The sequence below is a fragment of the Apodemus sylvaticus genome, chromosome 1 (assembly GCF_947179515.1).
Source record: "Apodemus sylvaticus chromosome 1, mApoSyl1.1, whole genome shotgun sequence".
In the NCBI taxonomy this organism is placed as follows: domain Eukaryota; kingdom Metazoa; phylum Chordata; class Mammalia; order Rodentia; family Muridae; genus Apodemus; species Apodemus sylvaticus.
The window spans coordinates 140,361,257-140,376,593 of NC_067472.1; the positions used below are offsets into that span (position 1 = coordinate 140,361,257).

Consider the following 15,337-nt stretch of genomic DNA (forward strand, 5'->3'; position numbering starts at 1 on the left):
CCCATGGCATTGTAAAAGCAAAACAAACAAGAAAAATGCTGCAAAGGATTGTTTGCCTTGAGGTCAGAAGTCAGGTGCTTCCCACCAGCTTGCTGGTGCACTGGGTTCGGGCAGACCAACTTGCTAGATCTCCTCCCAACAAGGCCCCCTTGCCAGCAGTGGCCACGCCTCTGCCTAAGGTGCAGTTGGCCATGCCTATGCCTCTCTCCAGAGGACTCACTGCAGGAAGCTGAGGCCTGCTGCAAATAGTCTCTCCATGGTTTGGGAGAGTCACAGACCAAACTGTCACCCATCAGAAACACAACCCCCACCCAACTGTCACTTTGCAAAAATTGAGCACTCCTGTGCTCTAGCTGAAGGCCTTTGGCAAGCCACTTTGACCACTGTGAAGCCCTCGTTCGTTACATTTGGAGAGGAGAATGACATCCCACAAGGTCATTGGGATGTCCCAATAGTGTCCTACCCAGTGCCCACAGCTCTGGAACTGCTGTTAATGGGAATGGCAAGAGTGAACCTCAAAGCAGCTCTGGGTAGGGACTGTGGTCAGAGATATGCAAAATGGCCCATGTTTCAATAAAGATAAGAATGTACCACTGCATCCCTAAATGTTGAAAATTCCCATATGTCAGATACCACAAAATCAAGATTCCTGTTTTTAAAGCCAAGGGCTCACTGGGCAGCAGTGGCTTGTACCTTTAATCCCAGCACTTGGGAGGCAAAGGCAAGCACATCTCTGTTGGTTTGAGGGACAGCCTGGTCTATACTTCAAATTCCAGGACAGTGAGGGATCCACACTGTCTCAAAACCAAAGCAAAACACAACAAAACAACAACAACAAAAACAACAGTAATAACAAAAGAATCAGGCTGTATGTGCAGCTTGGTCATAGATACCATATCCATTAATAATTACCAGCATGGGGCTGAAGAGATAGCTCAACAGTAAAGAGCACTGACTGCTCTTCCAGAGGTCCTGAGTTCAAATCCTAGCAACCACATGGTGGCTCACAACCATCTGTAATGGGATCTGATGTCCCCTTCTGGTGAGCCAGAATACAGTGGCCGTGTATGTACTCACATACATAAAATAAATAAATCTTTTAAAATAGTAATAATAATAATAATAATAATAATAATAATAAAACTACCAACACAGGGCTGGAGACTTGACTCAATTAAGAGCATTGGCTGCTCTTCTAGAGGTCCCGAGTTCAATTCCCAGCACCCACAAAGCATCTCACAACCGTCTGTAACTCCAGTTCCAGAGCATCTGACACCCTCACACAGGCAAAACACTAATGCACATAAATGAACAAATTAATTTAAAAAAAAAAAACTACCAACCTGTCTTTGTGTCCTGGGGATTAACCAAAACCAGTATTTTATGTTGAGGTTCATCACGGTACATTGTGCAAAAACAAAGAGATGAAGTTTCAAGTGTGACCTTAAAAAAAAAAAAAAGGCAAATGAAATTACTATTCTGCACTTCACTAAGGCACAGGAAATGATTTGCAATTACTTAGGGAAGTGCTTACTGAAGGAACACTGTTAACTGAGGTAAGCTTAGCAGGATGCAGGAAGGACAGAGACGGAAGCCTTAGCCATCCTGGATAAGGCAACAGTCTGGTTTCTGTCTTCCACCAGCAAGCCTTCCCATCCCAAGACCACCTGTCAATCAATCCACGGATCAGACACCTGGTCTACTCCTGAGCACCCCTGGAGCTCTCTCCCTTTTTTGTAACTGCTGCTCCTACAGCCTTCTCCATCCTGGACCTCCAGGGACCTCAACCTACAAGGCTGTCAGCCTCTCTCCACCTCACACAGACAACTGTAGTGTCGTTCTCATCTTTTCTAGAGCCCTGATAGTTGCTCAGTAGAATGAGGCCAGGCTATGCCCCCCTCCATAAATGCTCCCACCGTCTGTGACCCCAGCACCAGCTCTGAAAGCAGCCGTTAAAATGTGTACCATGTCTGAGCCATCCAGGCTCAGCCCTGTCCTTAAGCCCCACAAGGGAAAGACTCAGTTCAAGGCGGTTTTGCTAACAATCGAAGAGGACCAGATTACCTTCTGAGGGCTACATCGAAAGCCCTCTTTGTAAACGTCCAAACCTCTGCTCCCAGCTCCTAAAGAGGTCAATACATTCCATGACCAACACTGTTTTGAAAACTGAGAATATAAGAAAATAAGAAAAGAATGTGCAGCTGGGCCAGGCAGGCAGGTTCTTGCAAAAAGTTTACAGCAGAGCACCACCATTACAGAGAGCTGTTTCCTGGCATATCCCAGTGCTGGCAATCTCTCTGTACCTCCCTTTTTTGGAGTGACCTTAATGAAATGCCCTCGAGGGGCTGGTTCATCCGCAGAGGTGGCTGTTACAAGACCATTAAACACCAAGTTTACAAAACATCACAGCAACCTGGAAAGATGCTTATTGCAGATACATCGTATCCAGAGGGGAATCTTACCCAGGTTTTTTAAAGCAGGCAAAAATCTCAGCATTTGGAACGGTGGAGAAGGAAGATTGCAAGTTCTTGAGCCAGGCTGAGCTACACAGCAAGACCCTGGCTCAAAATAAAAATAATAATAATAATAATTTTTCAAAAAAGCATTCGGAAAGTAAAAATAAAGAAATACATCCACAGGTTTACAACAGTTAGCCACACATGGCTTTGCTCCCTCTGCCCTCTGTTGTAAGCCTTAAACACCATACAATGAACATATGCATTTTTTAAGCCAAAAAAAAAAAATCAGCAAGTGTTTTAAATGCAACAGGATAATGTCCAGACAAGAAAAAAAAATAATTGTGAAAAAGAAAGTCAAGACATGGTATCTCCTCAAACCACTTCTTCACCGTTCCTTTCAGCCAGAGAATCTTTGGATAGCAAAAATCCCCACTGTGTAAGCTGTGAGGAGGCTCACTCCTGGTGACCTTGGTTCAGGGTACCAAACAGCACACTGCTCCCTGTCCCTGCCCCGTCCCTGTCCCTGCTTCCTTACTCACTGCTAAAGTAGTAGAGGACCAAATGATAGGTTTTGCCTAACTCCCTTCTTTTTGGGAAAGGAGGAAGGAAGAAGTCCGTAGTCGTGTTGGCATGTCACCTCACGTTAAAACAATTTCGTGTCAGCAACTGTTTCCCTTTCTGTTTTTCTTAGTAACTCTGGCATTATCCCTTCGATGACTATACTGCACACTGAGGTTTATTTTTTAAGTTATTTATGAGTGTTGTAACAGCAGACTGGGGAAACTGTGTCCTAAAGAACCTGGTGGTAGCTCTTGTTTGCGGCTCTCAAGCTCCCCTTGCCACCAGCACCTATCAGATCAGGCAGTGTCTGTGTCCTTCTGCTAGACCACCACTAGGGGGCACTAAAAGCACATGCGGCCAGCAAGCTCCCATTAGTTCCTCCACCAGAGAGGTGCTCTTCTAAGAGACTCGCCTGTAAACTCCCACCTCCCAAAATCTCGAGGAAGCCCCAGTTTATAACTGCACAACCCGCTGCTTTCATTAACTCTGAAACAAAAAGACTTTCTTCTACCAGCTCTGCCCCAGATCACAACCATTTCTGGTAGGAGTGAAGTCATCTACACCTAAAACAAATGGAGGTGCTGTCCATGATTCGCATAGGGAGGAAAACAGTCTTCAACAGACAGTCCAGGGTGCGAGAGGGCACAGTCAGGGAAGTAACCAGGAGGACCTGAGTTTGCTCGCCCGTAGCATACATTAAAAGACAGGTAAGATGTGGCGTAGGCATAGCATGCTTGTTAACCCAGCTCTTGGGAGGCAGAGACAGACAGAAACTCCCCAGGCTGGCTGGCCAGTCCATCTAGCCTAATTATGAGCTTCAAGCCAGTGAGAGACAAAGTGGATTGTATTTTGTATATAATTGTATCCTGAGGTTGTCCTCTGGTGTCTACACATATGCATATACATTGACATGTTCATACATGCGTGCATGCGTGCGTGAGCGTGCTCTTGCAGAACCTATTCACAATGCGCAGAATCTCATCAATGCAAACATATTGTGACACAGCTTCATTCCAAGTCACATATGGAGAGCATTGGAGAGCAGAGATGAGCCACTCCCTCACTTTAAAATGAAGAAACTGAGATTCAGCTGGGTGTTACATACAATATCTCATTTAACCCTCGGGCCAGCCCCACGAGGAAAGTAGTGTTATACCCTGAATTCAATGAAAACATCAGGATCAGAGAGGAAAAACCACCTGAGTCCGCAGAGCTGGTGAGTGGTAGAAATGGGATTCCCACGGTTATCTGGACCACAGCTCGCCAGCTGGACCCGCCAGCAATATAAATAAAGTCACAGAAACTCTTATGTAGTTTAAAGCTTAAGCCTTTAACTCGGGCTCACTCCTAGCTACTCTAATCTGACTAAGTCTAGTTTACATCGTGGCCAATGGCATCAGATTCACACTCAGAACTTCGGAGTCTTAGTGAAGGATTTCCTTGGCATCAAAGCAGAATCTGTTAGCGTAAACTGTGTGGAGGTGTATCTCTGGCTAAGGGCAAGGAGCTAATGGCCCATCACCGACTTGAGTCATCCTTCTTTACCCGCTGATTGGCTATAATAAAGATCTGCCGGCCAATAGCAAAGCAGGAAGTAAAGGGCGGAACTTCCAGGCAGAGAAAAGGTCTCTGGGAGAAGAAATCAGAAGCAAGCGATTCAGCCAGATGCGGTGTTGGATGGAGAATTCAGAGAACAAGAGATGTAGACCTGGCCGTGTGGCAGGACGTAGGCCAGAATTAGTCAGCATAGAGTAGCTGGGAGCGAGCCCAAGCTAAAGGCCTAAGCTTTAAAATATATAAAGGGTTTCTGGGTTTTTATTTATATAGCTGGCGGGTCTGGGTAAATACCATTATAAGAATTATTTAGCATTCCCTCAGAAGTTTCTTTTTTCTGTTTGTTGGTCTTTGTTCCTCTAAATCTGTGATTTTTTTTTCTGTGACATCTCTCTTTCTAAGTTAGATTAGACAGAGCCCTCCTCCAAGAAAAGTCAAACGTACCTGCTCCCCGGTAGAAAGGGAGATAATCTCTGTTGCGGTCTGGGCCCTTTCCCTGAGCAGCTCGTAGTAAGCCAGCGCCGCTGCCCAATAGCCCTCCGGGTCGTCCTCCAGGGTGTCCACAGGATAAGCCTCTGTAGGAGGCAAAAAAAAAAAAAAAAAAAAAAAAAAAAAAAAAAAAAAAAAAACAGGGATAAAATTACTTTTACTCTGTCACTAAAAGGAACATTAATTATTTCAATTTCTTGTTTGTTTGGTTTGATTTTTCAAGATAGGGTTTCTCTACAAAGTCTTGGCTGCCCTGTAGCTCAGACTATATAGACCAAGCTGGCCTCAGACTTACAGAGATCTGCCTGCCTGCCCCTGCTCCAGAGTGCTGGGATTAAAGGCTTGCACCTGGCTATTTCAAGTTTTGAAAGGAATCGTTTGGTTTAACAACCATAGTCAGGACTCAGTTAGTAAAAGGCTCCCCATGCAAACAGGAGGACCTGAGTTCCATCCCCAAACTCCACCAAAAACCCAGCTTGTCATCCAGGCCCTGGGGAGGCAGACATAGGCCAGCTTTCTCTAACCAAATAGTCCCAGGCCCGTGAAAAAATTTGTCTTCAAAAAAACCAAGGTAGATAGTGGATGGCACCTGAGGTATGACACCTATACACATATATGCAAAAAAAAAAGAGTATGTCCACCCATTCCCTCAGACTGTTTTTAAACCTCCAAATCACACACTCAAAACAACTGAGTGATTTTCCATCCTTCACTGTGGTCCGCTCAGGGCCCATGAACACAATCAGGTTCCTTGAAGGCAAAATATGACTGCCTGCAACTTCGACACTTTTGTCACTTGTGACTTAAGCTACTCATTTCCTAGTTTACAGTCACTATACAAGTCTCTAGGGTTCCCTCCTTTGTCCCTGCCGCCAGGGCAGTGGCTTGTGAGTGTAGGAACCCATCCCTCCATTCCCTTGCAAGGAAACTATTCTAAGGTATTCTGCAACCGTCCTTGTATCTTTTTCCCATCCCATCTCTAACAGAAACAGTGAATAATCATACAAATCGGCAGCGTCCAGTTCTTGGAAGCAGCAGTCAGTTGCCTCTTCTGCAGTGATCAAAAATGATGTTGCCTGCCTGTCTGACATCCCCACGCACAGGGACTCGGGGCTTTTTCTGTGGACCACACCCCATCTCTATCTGTGATTCACCTCCTAGCCTCCTGGGAGGGAAGGAACAGGCTTCCCTCCGTCTTCCTCCTCCCCTCCCCTTAATCCTCCTCCTAATCCATCTATCTTCCTCCCACAGAGATTAATCGAGGCAGGCAGTGCAGCTTCGAGCCTGTGGCATCTCAGGTTCCCACTCTCTCTGGAGAGCCATTGTTTCCGGAAGCCACTCTGAGGATCCAAAATGCTGTTGATAGCAAAACGTTCAAGCCTTCAGTTCACTCCCTAGGAGGAATTTTTACCTCTGCCAATCAGCTCCTGGTGGGAGAACTCAAAGGCATACAAGCTGCCAAGGCTAGTGGACAGGGACATGGTTGCATCCCCTCAAACTCTCAGGCCCACTTTCCTGCCTGCAAATGTCAGAGATACGTAGGTTGCCCAGAGCTGAGTGGAGACAGTCAGTCAGTCTCTCTGTTGGGAGGCCCTGCATCCATGGATTCAACTAACCAGGGACTGAAAATGCTGGGGGTGTGGGTGGGAGACTACACAGAACCCTTATCGTGACCAAGGAGTGAAATGCAGCAACTGCTTCTATGACATTTATTTGTATTAGGAATTCCAAGTCACCTCTAGACTGGGGTCTCCAGGAATATATGCACAGGCTGCACACAGATGAGTCATTTGGCAAGGGACCTGAGCATGGGCAGATTCAGGTGTCTAAAGGCTGTCTTTGAACCAGTCACCAATGGGACACTGAAGAAAAACTAGACATTCTTCTACTAGTCAATTTTTTATAAAGCATGAGTATAAACACACACACATGCTGTCCTTAGACGTGTACTGTCAGAAGGTTTAAAAATAAAGACATCAAGGGTTGGTGGTTTATTTGGTAGCAATGGCTAAATGAATGCAAACGGTATGTGTCTTTATAGAGCCAGGATCTTTGGTTGGCGAAGACGTCACACGGGTGCTCAAGGACATCTAGCACCATCAACAATTCCTTTAGCAACCACGGTGCAGGCCTGCAGATGCCATGCCCAGGCAGACCTGCCCTGCTTCTGTTTGGATTATCACGAGTCTGTGCAGGAGTCAGATGGACCCCAAGGACATCAAATTACCCAGAGATTGCTTCAAGTCTGTCACAGAGACAAACTCAGCCTACACCTGTCCTCCGGTCCACCCAGCCCTCATACAGATCAAGGTCTCAGTTTCCCATAAGAGCCTCAGGCCTCACCCTCCTGTCCATCTAACCTCCACCCATACATAATTAACAACGACAACTTTCTCCGTGTTCCAGTAGCCAGGAGGCAGCTGAGTGGCCAGCCTTCTCTCACTGTATGCTGGTTGCCCCCAATTTACAGGGAAGGAAATAAGGCGTCATTAAAGAGAATAAGGAGGCATGGACCTAGGCCTGTCTGATTCCAAGCTCTGGGTAAAGCATTCAGACTAGGCTGTGTTTCAGCCCAAGCTCTCCATCATTACAGTGAGGCACCCAATGAGCTCCGGTAGCCCCTGCACTCAAATTCCTGCAACTCCATCCTCAAGGCTGACAGGATAGAGCCAGCACTCCTGAGGAGCCTTCTTTAACCCACCCCCACCCCCAAAAAACAAAATCAAGGACTCTGTGAGTCATTGAGACCTGAGTTCAAATACCACCTGTGATGGTTTGTACATACAGGGCCCAGAGAGTGACTGGCACTATTAGAGGGTGTGTCACTGTGGGTGTGAGACCCTCATTTTAGCTGCCTAAAAGCCAGTATTCTGCTAGCAACCTTCAGATGAAGATGTAGAACTCTCAGCTCCTTCTGCACCATGCCTTCCTGGATGCTGCCATGTTCCTGCCTTGATGATAATGGACTGAACCTCTGAACCAGTAAGGCAGCCCCAATTAAATGTTGTCTTTTATAGGACTCGCCTTGGTCATGGTGTCTGTTCACAGCAGTAACACCCTAAGACACCACCTCAGCCTAGGATAAGCGCTGACATAGCCTGGCCGCCTTTCTGTCCTATAGCTAAAACCCTTCTAATTTGTCCCTCAGTTTTGTCATAGCTCAGTCACCTCCTAACTTATACACAAGGAGAGCAGCCAGGGCTTGTGAGGCACAGCTCTGCTCCCCTCCCAGCCCCACCACAAAAACCCGTGCTCAGGCCTTTCCCATAGGAAGCACTTAGGAAATGTGGGTGGCTGTTCCACAGAGTTTCCATGTGAACAGCTGTTTCACAGACTTGGTCACGTGGCTTCTCATAAGTATGCAACAAGATTTAATGGACATGCCACTAAACGCTTTCATTAAACTACTTGGACCTTGGGTATGCTCTCATGCTACGTTTGCCCCATGGGTGCCAGCTTCAGGATCAACCACTCTTAAAATACCCACTCCAGGAACCCCAGCCTATGGGGCACAGAGAGACCAGACCTGGATTTGTATTCTGCTTCTGAGCCTATGTTTGAAGAAAGACGCTCTCCATATCCAGACCATCAATCCCCTTGTGAGGTGTGGATTGCAGAACTGACAAAGAACATGTATTGATTGATCAGCCCCATGGAGAAGCTGACCTTGTGCTCATCAGGTTTGCCGGGAGAGGCCACCCGTCCACCCATCCAAGGCCACCAGGGCCAAGGCTAGGTGCCTGCCAACTAGTAGCATAGTTTCTGGTCATGTGTGGTTAGGACAAATGTCATGAATGTGTTACACCCTGTTCACATCATGAGAGCATTTACCCTGCAGGTTAAGACCCCTTCAAAGAACTTGTGGACAGTGCTCCCAAGACACTGGCTGTCCCCAAGAGAAAGTTGTGGTGGTTGGCTACCGGGGCAGATCTGGGAGGGTCTCAAGAACCTAATGCTTGCTGGAATTGGCAAGCCATGGCCCAGCCTGATTATCTTGAAAGTGAGGGGTCACTTTCTGTTGCCTGGGAGGTAGCAGAGAACATAAATTAGCCACTGCAGGTGTCATGAGACTGACTGCAGATCTCTCTCTATCCATGGGGCAGTCATCAGACAGAACACCTGGGGCACCCTGCAACCTGGGCCACGACACCCCATCCATCCTAAATAGCCACCCCACACCCAATCTTGAGGAAAATGCCACCACCCCCAAACTCACCAGCTCTCCTCTACACAGAAAAGGTTTATGCAAGCCCTATGGAAAACAAGGGGAACCTGGAAATAGTAGATTCACCAAATAAGAGAAGGGATAGATATTCAAGATGGACAGAAAAAAGAGACTCCCCTCCTCTATCCCAGGAGGAAGCCCCAGCTTCCCCTCAACAGAGCCCCCACCTCAGGGGACCCTGGGAAGTAAACAAGTCTGGGTTGTGTTAGGCCATTCTTAATTCTAGTGGTGGAAGACAGGCCCCTCCCCTGTGGGTTCCAGATGTGAGCTCCTGACAGGCCTTCATGGCTTGAACCGAACAGGAAATACTTTTCCAAAGCCAAAAGAATGTAATCTCTACAGTGTAACACTAAACGCTTTTATTAAAAAGGCATACAGTTGAAATACCTCACGGCAGACTGTAAAGAAGTTGAAATTCCTGGATAAAGCCCAGTTTTATGAATTCACTTGAGTATATGCCGGCAGTCTCACCCGAAAAACAAAACTAACGGGACACCTAAAGGTGTCTTTCTACGGAAAATATGGAAAGGGCTTGGCATTCCCAGAGCAAAGCTTGGGTTCTGAGAGCTGCTCAGACTCTCGTCACCCACAGCCCAGCAAGTCAGCCATCAGTCCACCCAGAGAGGCCTAATGCTCAGGTGGTTGCCCAGAAACGCGTGGTCCTTGGGATGTAATGGTGGACTCAGTTTGCCGTTTGCACAAGACTCTCTTCCCACATTCCCTTACCACAAAGATCAGGGAGAAGCTTTCGTTTTTGGCAAAGCATCATTTTTCTAAAATGAGACTATTATCCTGAGACGCACCAAGGAAATATTTCAAATTTTACTAATCCTGGTCTTACAAACTTGGCTTTATTGAAAGCCTCTACCTGGCAGTAACTACGAGGGCATTATGTCATTGGAAAAGCTGTCAGTAGTCGCTCAGATTTTCTTTTCTTTTTTTTTTTTTTTTTTTTTTTTTTGTAGTCGTGTGGGTGGTTGTTCTTCAATTACAGTAAGAATTCTTGCTCCAGATAATGTGGAAAAAACCAAGGGCACAAAACTAAACTCCATTCCATCATCAAAAGGAACCTGAGTGGATGCCGCTGATCGAAAATTCTTTCTCGTGTATTTGTTTTCTGTATCTTCTTTCATGCAAGTGGTTTTCTCATTGTTTTTGTTCACAAGTGGATTCTCTTCTAAAATGAAATTATTCTAGACTAGAATCTTTATTAGAGAAGACTCTACTACAGGAAGGTAAGAGACCAATTCTGGGCTCCACACAGTAAAGACTACTTTCTCATCAGACATGGGTGGACAGCAGAAAACTGTAGAAGCATGCAGCTGTGATACCTAGCCCAGGGAGTGGCACAATTAGGAGGCATGGCTCTGTTGGAGTAGGTGTGTCACTGTGAGTGTGAGTTTAAGACCTTCACCCTAGCTGCCAGGAAACCAGTATTCTGCTAGCAGCCTTCAGATGAAGATGTAGAACTCTCAACTATGCCTGCCTGGATGCTGCCATGTTCCTGCCTTGATGATAATGGACTGAATCTCTGAACCTGTAAACCAGCCCCAGTTAAATGTTGTCCTTATGAGAGTTGCCTTGGTTGTGGTGTTTGCTCACAGCAGTAAAACCCTAACTAAGACATGTGCTCGGCAAACACACTGAAGGACGACCCTGAAACATCTAAATTCCTCAAAATCCAAAAGCCACCTCATCAGGATCCCTGACTTGACCAGAGGCGCATGTGGTTCAACACCATACACTCCATAGGGCTGAGTCTGTAAAGCGGATGAAGCTTAAAAAAATAAATAAGTTCACAAATGCAGACCTGGAGCCTCTAAAGATTAACCCATTAAAGGATGCTTTGGTGGAGCCAGAGAGATGTCTGAGCCTGCATGTCCACAGGACCTGGGTTCAGTACCCAGCACCTACCAAATATAGGCTCACAACTATTCTGTAACTCCAATTCCAGGAGATCCGACCTGCTCTTCTGGCCTCCAGAGCGACCAGTCAATTTGCAAATGGCGCGTAGATAGACATGTAGGTCAAAACACACCAGAATAAATCCCTGATGCTTCTTGTGAAACACTAGGTCTGCAGATATGCTTGGGATGAGCTAGTGATAGACAAATGGGGGATTCTGGTGCTAGCGTGTTTAGAAAAGATGACCTACCGTGACTCTGAGCTCATGCCTGGGCGTCCCATCAGCAACCAAGTACTTTTAGAAATTTAGGCCAGGCAGTAGTGGCACTTGCGTTTAATCCCAATCCTCTGGAGGCAGAAATAGGGAGCTCTCTACGAGTCTGAGAAAATACTGGTCTACAGATGGAGTTACAGGCCAGCCATGACTCCATGGCTACACAGTAAAACCCTGTCTCAAAAGCAAAAAACAAACAAATGAGGAGGAGGAGGAAGAAGATGAAAAAGAGGAGGAAGAGGAGGAAGGAAGGAAGGAAGGAAGGAAGGAAGGCAGGAAGGAAGGAAGGAAGAAAGGAAGGACAGAAGGGAAGGGATAGATGAGAAAGGAAAGAAATTTTGCAGCATTCAGATTTATTTCCCAAACTTAGTTAACAAGGGATCCTGGTCCCAGAGTGCCATTTGCCAGATGACAGAGCATGCCTTGGAGAATAGTGTTTGAAATACTGTGAGCTTGGACAGGCCCTTCGCTATTAAAGATGGCAAGCAGGCAAGAGTCTTGAGTCCAGAGTCAGACCATGAAGAACCTGCCATCAGGAAAGTTATCTATGGTGCCACAGTATGTCTCTTTCCAATAAAGTAGAGAACAGAAGGTGAGGCCAATAAACACTTGATATTTTTGTTGTTTTTTTGTTTTTTTGTTTTGAAAAGCATCTGATTGCCAAAATATTCTTAGCAAAGTTCTTTTTTTTTTTAAAGTTGGAAGACAGCATGTAGAACATGTTAGAAGTTTGTGAGCAGATGAGCAAAACTGTCAGGGGGTGGGAGTGGGGGTGGGGAGGCGCTGCGGAAGGTCTGCAGGTGGCTGGCGGCGGAGTTTTATTCCCTGGTGATTGACAGGCTGCCTGTTGCTCTGCTATCGCATGATTAATATTGGCCAACTTGCAACTTGTCAGTGCCTCAGCTGAGAACAAATCACTTGTCCCTCATCTAAGAAAATATGCAGTTGACTTTCTGTGACACCCACACAAATGTTTACATAGTCCTGGTTTGGTTTTGTAATGACAATAAGCAATATATAAACCATCTTGGTGATAGGAAAGAGCTACCTATGGTTAGCTCTCATTAGTAGTAGCTAATAAAATACAATGAAACAAGGGCTTTAACAACTTCATTATGAATGTTGGTTATATAAGTACAGGGTTTCCAGTTCTCTTGCAGATCACTTTAGAAACTTAGCCATTGCCAAGATCCGCTGACTCTTCCTACCTTGCAATGATAGTTCTGATATAAGAACATTTATTTCAGCTCCTAATTGCTGTGTGTGTGTGTGTGTGTGTGTGTGAGAGAGAGAGAGAGAGAGAGAGAGAGAGAGAGAGAAGGAGAGAGAGAGAGAGAGAGAGAGAGAGAGGACTCTGACCTTCATATTTGTACATGGCATGCATACATGCACTGTCCCAAATACATACAACACAGGGGTGCAGGGAAGTGGGAAGTCTTGTCCTATGTGTATGACAAAGCCCCTCTCCCTTTCTGGTAAAACTCAGTTAGTATATGGTGTAAGGACACACATTTGGGGGTGCATGCTTAGCTGCCCAGGGAGGACATTAGGTGTCCTTCTATCAGTCTCGGCCTATTCCAGCCTCTCGCCCACTCTGAAGCTAGGCAGATGGACAGCAATCATTCAAACTGATCCCCATTTGCACCCCACAGCGTTGAGACACAGGCGTGTGCACAGTCACAGCCAGCTTTCACGTGGGTACAGGGCTGTGCTTCAGTCTGCATTCTACTGGTGCAGCAAGCGCTCACTCTCCCCTGTAAGCCTCTCTCCAGCCTCTAACTGCTTTTAGTACGGAAGTCTTTAATTTTGTAACCTGAATATCAACACATCTTACTTTTGAGCAAACGAGCAGCATAAAACCAATTTTCCCCCTGAATCTTTCAAAAAACAGATGAGAAGAGCCAGCAAGAGGACTCAGCGGGAAAAATCCTCGCTGAGAATGCCTGGTGACCCGAGTTCAAGACCTGGATCTAACTCTCAAAAGTTATTCTCTGACCTTCACATATGTGCCCTGACATGTGCACACTGGCATTCACAAACGCACATAATACATACATACATACATCCATACATATATACAAAAGATAAACGTTTTAAAATATACTATCTGAGACTGTAGCATTCTGTTCCTTTAACATTCAAGGAAGTATCATATCCAGTGACATATATGGAATCCCTGAGAAGCGGGACAGAGAACAGGAAATAACTTCTCCAGTAACCACTTCTATATGAAGGGTGGCCAAAGGCCTCCTGGTCACAGCTGCTATGAGTTCAGGTTCCTCACCCATGAGACCTGGAGCCACTCCAACCCAGCTGGTCACCTGTGAGGTTACTATTTGTCTGGGCTTTGCTGGAAAGGGAGAGGGGGTTTGTCACACACACAAGCCAAGACAGCAAGTCTGAGTCATAGATAGATAGATAGATAGATAGAGTTTATTTAGGGCATGGGAAGGGGAGTTGGGAAGAGAATAGAGACAGAGAAAAAGAGAGAGAGGAGAGAGGGAGTAGAGGCCCTCCAAGAACATATGAAGAGAGGGGGGAGGGGAATGGAGAGAGAAAGGAGAGGAAGAAGGTAAGAGGGAAAGAGAGAGAGCAAGAGAGAGTAAGCGCAGAAAACCTGAGCTTAACCTTCTGAGTTTAATCACTAAAAACACGAAAAATACCCTAGTACCTGTAAGACGGAGCATGTGTGGCAGTCCTAAAGTTGGGGAAGGAGCCCTGTGGTAGGACAATTGCTCAGCGTGGAACTAGAGCCACATACCACACAGGACCCAAAGGACAAAGAAAAATAACCTCTCACCACTGTGATGCATCCATTGTCTGCCAGTGGGTGACAGTTCGCAGACCCAACCAAACATCAGGGCTGTGCATTGACTTCACAAACTTCTATACAAAAACACCCCGCCCGTGTGTTCACCTGCCCCATTTTAAACATCAAAAACTTCTGAAGAGGAACAAATGGGTTTCTAGTCCGCATGTGAGCTTTGTGAACCCAGAGTGTCAGGGAGGCCGTGGACTCAGCTGCAGCCCACAGCTCACGGACATGGGTCATCCTGCTGAAGCGTGTGCCCCAAGAATAGGAGGAGTTTGTATTAGTCAGAGTTCTCTAGAGTCACAGAACTTATTGGAATGACTTAAAGTCTGTAGTCCAACTAACCCAACAATGGGCAACTGTGAATGGGAAGTCCAAGAATCCTTTTGTCGCTCAGTCCCAGGAGGCTAGGTGCTTCAGCTGGAATTCTGTATGTGCTGGAATCCAGCCTAAGAAGTAGGTTCACGGTAGGTCCAGCGGACGTGCTGGCAAGAAGTGCAAGCCCAGATGAAAGGTTCCAACCACCACGCCTGGACCTAAGTTTTTGATTACTTGGCACATGCTCTGTCCCCAGCTGACCTTGAACTCAGAGATCTACTAGCCTCTGTCTCCCGGAATTAAAAGACGTGTATCACCTTGCCTGGGCCTAGCTGTTAATGGCCATTGTGCCTCAAGATCCGGCTCAAAAGCCTGTGTCTTCCAGTCTCAAGGTCTGGATCACAGGTGTGTGCCCTCTGTTTCTGGATTGTAGCTCATTCCAGGTGGAGTCAAGTTGTCAACCAGGAATCGCCATCATCGCAGAGTTCAACCGGCTCCTCTGACCTGAGAGGATTTGCTGAGGGAAACATCTGCTTCTCAACAACTGGAACTGCATCTCGATAACTGCCTTTTGCAGAGTGCTAGACTTGTGTGTCTAAATTAAGGCTGGAAAGTACAGGCAGCAGAATGCTGGCGCCTGCATGCAGCTTGGTACTGCCTCAGTGTTGTTGTGAGGGAATAGAAAAGAAACATCTTTTGTGGTTTATGGATAGCAATGTGTCTAAAGTAAGAGGAGAGGA

The 15,337-nt window shown here is 46.3% G+C and overlaps 1 protein-coding gene across 3 annotated transcripts in view; it reads right to left on the reverse strand.

Annotated features, from left to right (window-relative positions):
* The window catches only part of LOC127667660 (protein FAM169B-like), a 78,912-nt gene that overhangs the window by 52,791 nt on the left and 10,784 nt on the right, over positions 1 to 15,337 (reverse strand). For all 3 annotated transcript variants that reach the window (XM_052160831.1, XM_052160841.1, XM_052160823.1), the window contains exons 2-3: positions 5,019 to 5,149; positions 1,344 to 1,443 (exon numbers count right to left, since the gene is read on the reverse strand). In XM_052160831.1, coding sequence (XP_052016791.1) covers positions 1,344 to 1,443; positions 5,019 to 5,149 — 231 coding nt within the window. The remainder of the gene's footprint in view (positions 1 to 1,343; positions 1,444 to 5,018; positions 5,150 to 15,337) is intronic.